This window comes from Parasteatoda tepidariorum, chromosome 7 (assembly GCF_043381705.1).
Source record: "Parasteatoda tepidariorum isolate YZ-2023 chromosome 7, CAS_Ptep_4.0, whole genome shotgun sequence".
Taxonomy (NCBI): domain Eukaryota; kingdom Metazoa; phylum Arthropoda; class Arachnida; order Araneae; family Theridiidae; genus Parasteatoda; species Parasteatoda tepidariorum.
Window position 1 is genome coordinate 30583291 of NC_092210.1, and position 7349 is coordinate 30590639.

Consider the following 7349-nt stretch of genomic DNA (forward strand, 5'->3'; position numbering starts at 1 on the left):
TATATATTTATATATAAACGTTAAGCCGATTGTGACTATCCATTCGTTCCAACAGTCTCTTATTAAAAACACTTCTAAAAATGTATCATAAGCTAACAGAGGTTTATTTAAACTTAAATTCATTATAAAATTTTTTTAAATCACCTTCGTTTTCTTTATCTTATATCTTCTTCACTTTATTTTATATCTGACGCATCAAATCATTTTTTACGTAACCGTATTTCATTTCGATCCTTGTTTGAAAGTGTTGTATTGCAATGTCTAGGAAAAAAAGCTGTAAAGCTGGGGAAAGTTTTTACAGAAAAAATAATTGATATTTAGCAAATATTTCAGAAAACGCAATAGTAAGAATATTATTTCCTTGAAATTTCCCATAGTTTTAGATTTGCATTAATTTTTGATATTTCACATTGCCTCTCAAAATTTTATGAATTTTCCTATTCTTTTTAAATGCAAGTATATTTCTGAATTTCTTTTTAGTGTCTAAAAATAAGAAAAACTGTTATTCTGGTGTGTTTTTATTTTTCTGATTTCCATCTACAAGCTATTTCAAATGATGGTACACTGTAAAAAATCCAATGTCCGGGGAAAAAGTATCGGCACTCCATCTTGAATGCCGGTACTTTTTTCCGAAATTCATTTTTATCGGAACATGTTACGGAGCAAAACATTTGATATACCGTAATTTTTGCAGTAATAATTGCTGTAAAATCAGTGAATCACTCTAATTATGTAAATATCTCTGTAAGAATTACGGTAAAGTGTATTTTGCGGATGATGCACTCAAAGCACAGATACTTGAAACCGTAATTTGATCTGTAATTTTATACAATGTAGAACGACTAAGCGAAAGCAAAATTTGATATATCATTCTCCATAAAATCGCAGGAAAGTTGAAGAAGATGGTAAATGCCTACAGGATGCTACTGCTGCTTGCAGGAAGGAACATCCTGTAATAGCTGCTTCAACTGCAAGTTTGTTCAATTATCTCCATATGGTATGCCAACCAGGAACGGAGGAACAATGGCGTAAGTTATAAATTTTGATAGAATTGTGGTTCAAATTTATAAAATTATATTCCGCTTGAAGAATATTTTGGCAAATTAATACTTAGAAATTATTTAATTCGGAAGTTCCTACATAATTCAAAATTTGTAATTATTGATAGCACTGAAATGGATTATTATCTATAAAGTTTTGCAATTTAAAAAATTTAAAAATGATTAAAATTATTTGATACTTATACCGTAATAAAATCAAAACTTTTTTTTAAGGATTTCAATTAAGAGAAGTGTAATTTAGCAGTTGTTTTCATCGTTTAGCTGATTTTTTTCTGAATATTGGTTTAACAAATATTCTACAAGCAAATCATGTTAACACTATGATTTAAATTTTCACGTTTTCAAAATCGTCATGGTGAGCAAATCTAATCTATACCCTGCTTCTATTAAATCTTGTATGAAACTATATCTTCCCCATAAAAATACAGACTTGTAGTAGTCAAAATAAACTAAATGGGCGAAATTAACTTCCCCTCTTTTTCATTTTCAAGCTTTTGAGTTGTTTCATAGTTAGAGAAATCATGTTGAATTGAGTGGTATAAATTTAATAATTTTGAGGCATTCAAAACCTAATGCGGGTAAATCATGCTTATTCCACGAATAAATTCATTTCGGTCAATGCTATTTTTTAAAAATTATTGATTAAGAGATTATTTTGTTAGTCAGAAAATTGTTTGCAAATTAAGTGCGTCAAAATTTGTTAAATTGATTGAAAACTAAACAAGTTGTAATTGGTGATCAAGTATAAGCAAACAGTCAGTGACTAAATAGTCACATCATTTTCACCTTTGAGACAAGAAATTATAAATCTGCCTAACCATTCGCTTGTAAATTTTTTTCTATATTGACATAATTATATATATATATATATATATATATATTTCACTGATGCTTCAGTCACAATANAATAATTATATCCATTTGCCTTTCATAAAATTTTTAAGAAAACTAGAACTCGGTTAATTTTAACTATTTGAATATTAATTCCCCGGATAATTCGTACCGAAAATGTGAATTTGTATTGCCCAAAAGTGAGTTTTCTAAATCAAGCGAGTATAAGTTTCGATACAGTGTCAGAGGAGTTTGAACAAGCCTATAAGTCTCTGCATATTGCGGGAATAAGACTCGCGATATAACAGATTTTGTAACGATAAGTTGATAAAATTATTTGTTAGAAATTACGAAACGTTTAAATGCACAACGGAAAAGCAATTACTCTAATTCCAGATAATATGTCATTGTGTCTCGATTAGGGTTCAAAATTACATGTTCAAAAGATCTTGAGCTATATTGGCTATACTTGTCAAAGCTTGAACTCATGCAAGCTTTTTTGATTAGATTGAAAGGGGCTTTTTGGAATTCAAATGAGAGGTAATGAATTTGTGTTTAAATAGTTTAAACTTATTTGTTTCAAAACAAGCTTGTTTAAACGAACTTTCAATTAAATGTATTGAAAGAATAACAGCAGTTCATTTGTTTCAATTTAAGGATTTTACTATAAATAATTGTAAAACTGAAATGCAGTATCCGACTTTTCCGTAACGCTGCTTCGCACAGACTACGCATAAGACCTGCCTAAGATTTATTTTCAAAAAAGGAATTCTTGTTTCTTAATGTAAAAACAATCTATGTGCAAATTTTAAAATATTTGAACTTAATTTTTAAATATGTAGAATCTTAAAATATTCTGCAATAAAATAAGTGCCTTAATATAATATGTACTTAAACAACATTGATTTGAGAAAAGAAATATTTTGTAAACCAGTGGGCTGCGCCCCCTACTCGCTGACGCTCGCCAACCCCCGAAAATTGCTACGCAATCTTGTATGGTTTGCTTCGCAAACCAAGCTCGCGTCGCTCTCTACTAACTTAGGTACATTGCAAATGCACGAAATTCTAAGAATTAAAAACAATCATTCAAATCCATATAACAACTTTTTTTTCTTTAAAAAAATGACATCTTTTTAGTAAATACTAAGTCATTAAAATAAATTTGAAATCAACAGCTAAATCTTGAATGACAGCACGTCGTCTACGCATTCTTTCACCACTACGTCTTTCACAGCTGTCATCAATGCTCTCTTCCAATCTTCGAGCACGCTTCGTTTGATTGTACTTCAAAAGCGCAACAGCATGACTGAAGCTCATTTTTCAATGAATAACTAATAACAATAATTAAACAAATAAATTCGTGATATAAATCAAAAATCGTCAAATAAATTCGTATTATATAAATTCATGAAAAAAAAGCGCTTTCGACCAAATACTAAAATAGAGATCTATCGACAAAGACTACTCACTTCTGCCTAGCTTAATAGTATGAGATTGCCACAGCTTATAGGGTGAATTTCGGAAGAGATCACATTTGGTGAGAATGCTCTCTCTGGTTATTTCAGTTTCCATTTTTAAAAGCACTATATGTTGAGCCACCTCAGCTAGATTTGGTATGTGACATTTTTAGTGGCAGTCATTCGTCGATTTTCTAGCGTTGCCATTCGGGGAGTTGTAATGAGGCTTTTTTTGTCGCCGTGTAAGAGAAATATATATATAGATTGAGATAAAGATAAAATTTTCTTGCAGATAAATGTTCGAAACTATTTTGACGGATTACATATCTAACACTGAGGGTAGTTTTTCTTGCATTAAACTACAGATCAAGAAATGCAATTTAGACTAAATTTGGTTCTTATTTTTCTTTCTAGGGAAATGAATAGTGCACTTTGTGTCGCTGATATTAGTAGAAAATCCTGTGATAAAGTAGGAGAGACATTTGCCAAATCAATGGAATATAGTATAAAAGATACATACCAAGATGTCTGCAGTGGAGTTTGTACAAGAGTCTTTAACGTGTGGTTAATAATGGTGGCTTCCATAATTGGATATTTAAAAAAATAAGTTTGTGATTACTGCATGTTCCTAAAGAACGTATTCAAAGATGCTTTTAATTGATTTGCAGAATTTGTTTTGAAGACTTGTCGATATTCAAACATTAGTATATGAATAAAAATGCTGGCAAATTTACCATAATGTCACTTCTGTTAAAAAACTCCCATAATTTTGGTTAATAAAAACTAAAATGTATGATATTTAAGCTATACATTTGGAAATTTTTCAGTTTATATGGTAATGGTTTACAAGAAATTCCGGTTATCAAAATTATTGCTCTTATTACTACACGTTTAGTGAAAGATAGAAAACTGAAAAGTAAATTTAACCGAATAAATTATTTTTGTACCTTGATCTAACGCATCACGATAAAATCACCAAATCTTATCATATTTACCAAATTTTATAAAACCATATTTTATTGTTAATTTTACCCTAATCATTACCGAAGCGCTTCGTTAAAAATTACTGAGTTTTTTGGTATTTACTAGAGCCAAAAACATGGCAAATTTTACAATATTATGGTTTTCTGGTATTCTGTACTGTATGATATTCTGGTATTCTGGCCATACTTTTTTCCTCAGTGAGTATGTAGAGTTAGGGATTCATATCTTTTGCTCTTTTAAAAGCACCTTAATTATTTTCTAAAGGATTAGGATAAGGATTGAATTTTAATTTATTAAGATGTAATCTAGTTTGTTCAGATGGTATTTTAATTTGCAAAATCCGATACAATATCATATTTCAAAATGAACATACTCTTTTTTTTCTCTATTTAATTTGGAATTATGATCCCCTGAATGGAAAAGTGAGTAACCACAATCTGGAAAGCGTAGTCCCAATAGTTTGTCACGTAAACTGCCGACATTTCATTTGTCATACATTTATGTTAATTTCCTTATTCACCGTAAATCGCTGTAAGTATGGAATTATTTAAGTGAATAAAAAAAATTGCTTTTAATTGTAAGACTTGTTTGTCCGAATATAGCTTCATGCAAAATATAACTTTTTTAAGAATATTTATTTTGATTAAGACCGAAAAATATTTGAAATGTAAGGTTTAAGAGAAATGGTGAAATTCAAAAAAAGTTAAATTGATGTTATGATGTCCAAGCTTTTGGATCTCATAACATACATAAAAAAGACACCATTACAAAACACTCTGTATGAAGTTAAGATTAGTTAATAATTAATCTAATAGTTAAAGTAGAATTTTCAAAAATTATAATCACTCTCCTATAATTAAGTAGTTGCAACTTTCTTAAAGTGAATTTATTTCCCTGTATTTTTAGTTGCAAGTAATGAAAGCCACGATTGCCCTAAGAATTCAATTTTGAGTCTTACTTAGTCTTTTTGAATTCACACTTAACTTTTCCAAAAGCACTATACATAATAAAATTAAATGCAATAGTTTCAGACTTCATAAATATATTTTTCTCAAAAAAAAAACAAAAATTTGGTTCATTTTTCTACATCTTTGATGCTGTTGCCACGATTGAGCAACTTTTATAAAGTTTTGGATAAAACTTGTTCTTTAAAAAAAGCCAAGGAATTATTTTGCTGTCAAAAGTATAAATCCAAGTGCATTTTACAAAGATCTTGTAGAGAACTTACAAAAAGGAATTAGTAAAAAAATCTTCGCAGTTTCTGTTGCTAGGATATAATGATAAAGATGCAAGTTTCATATTTTTTAAATATCAAGATTTTATAACGGATATTGCTGATTTATATGAAACTTTTAATGGTTTTAAATATTAATTTTAATCTCTTAGCAAGTTAAACAGAAGGAATTTATCGAATTTGATTTCCTCTCAAGCATGAAAACACTGGAAAAATTATATAATCGATTATATTTATTTAGGAGAAAATTAAGCATTAGACAAAGCAATAAAAATAGCTAACGTGTAGTGCGCAAAATACTATGACAACAGTTATTTTTTGTGAATTGAGTAAATGAATGTTTAAAAGTCTATTTCAAGAATTTCGTTGCATTACTTCCGCATTCAGTTTTCTTAAAAGGAATTCAGAACATTTAGTAACATTACATCGTACCATTTTGAAACAAATATATGCAAGAAATGATTCATACCGATTTTCTAGCATTACCGTTTCGTCAAGCAGAAGGTGGATTACAGTAATGCATCCGGGATATTACGGAAGACGATTACAGAAAATATGCCGAACAGAGTTTGGAGAATTTTAACTTGATTTCGTTCATAAAATTAATACAATGAATCGTTTCAGTTTCGATTTGATTTTAATCTTTTCATTTGGTGAGTATCTCTTTATAATGATATTGGAATATTTTATTATTTAATTTACCCTTGCTTAAATTGCAAAAAGAAGGAAGATTCTTAGTTATGCCAATTGTTCCTGATGGCTTCTACTAAACATAATTCTCCACTTTATAGAGTGTCGATAATGGCCATTTTTCTTCTTGAAAATTACACTCACTGTTGCCAGATATAGTTTAGTAAAATTACTCGTTACATCAAAATTGAAGCGCCATCTAGGAACAAGTTAGAGAATATGAATTCTACCATATGTGTAATTATTAATTCTTAAAGTGTATTTAAAATATTTATAGCATTTTTGTTTACTAGAAACGACTTTGTCTACTATTTGTGATTATGAATAATTATTAATTAGTTTTTTTTTTAAATATGAGATTATTAAATTAATTTTTTTTCATATAATTAAATTATTCAAAATAAGGTTTTCAACCTTCACTAATTAAAATTATTAGCCAAGATATACATTATCATGTAATCCATGTTATATTATTCGATATTTAAATATTGAGCAATATATTACAATCAAGCTTCTTTATGGATAATAGTAAAAATCATTACGTTCTTGTGTACTGGGTGTGCCTCAATCATTGCCTTCAGTTTAAATTATTTAATAATCCCTGTTGAAATGAAGTTTGAAAAGGTTACACATTAGTAGGCGTAAACTAATATTTTAACGGAAAACACTCTATGGTAGTCAAACGAATCAGTACTGAGAAAGGTGGGACTGAAAACACTAAAACTTGTTTGATTGGCCCCGGAGAAAGGGAAAAGTTGAGAGGAAATTATTTAATCACCAGGTTTCATCAGGCAATTAACAAGCTTCGACTATTTTTTATTCCGTTTTTTTATACATTAGTGATTCGACAGGTTTCGATTTGCTTCTTTCTCGATTAAAAATGTACAAATGTGCATATTTTTAAACTTCATTTTTGACAAGGATTTCACAAATATATATATATATATATATATATATATACCGAAGAGCCATTACATTATGACCACCCTGCTAATAACATGTAGGACCACCTTTAGCCCTCAAAACTGCTAGCACCCGCCGTGGCATTGATTCCACAAGGTGCTGATAGGTAGTCTGAGGTATCTGGTACCA

At 29.3% G+C, this 7349-nt stretch overlaps 1 protein-coding gene across 1 annotated transcript in view; it reads left to right on the forward strand.

Moving 5' to 3' along the window:
• The window catches only part of LOC139425951 (uncharacterized), a gene marked incomplete in the record, with an annotated part of 9542 nt that extends 5460 nt beyond the window's left edge, over window positions 1–4082 (forward strand). The window contains 1 exon segment of the mRNA XM_071182892.1: window positions 3764–4082. Coding sequence (XP_071038993.1) covers window positions 3764–3956 — 193 coding nt within the window.
• Window positions 4083–7349: the final 3267 nt, after the last annotated feature.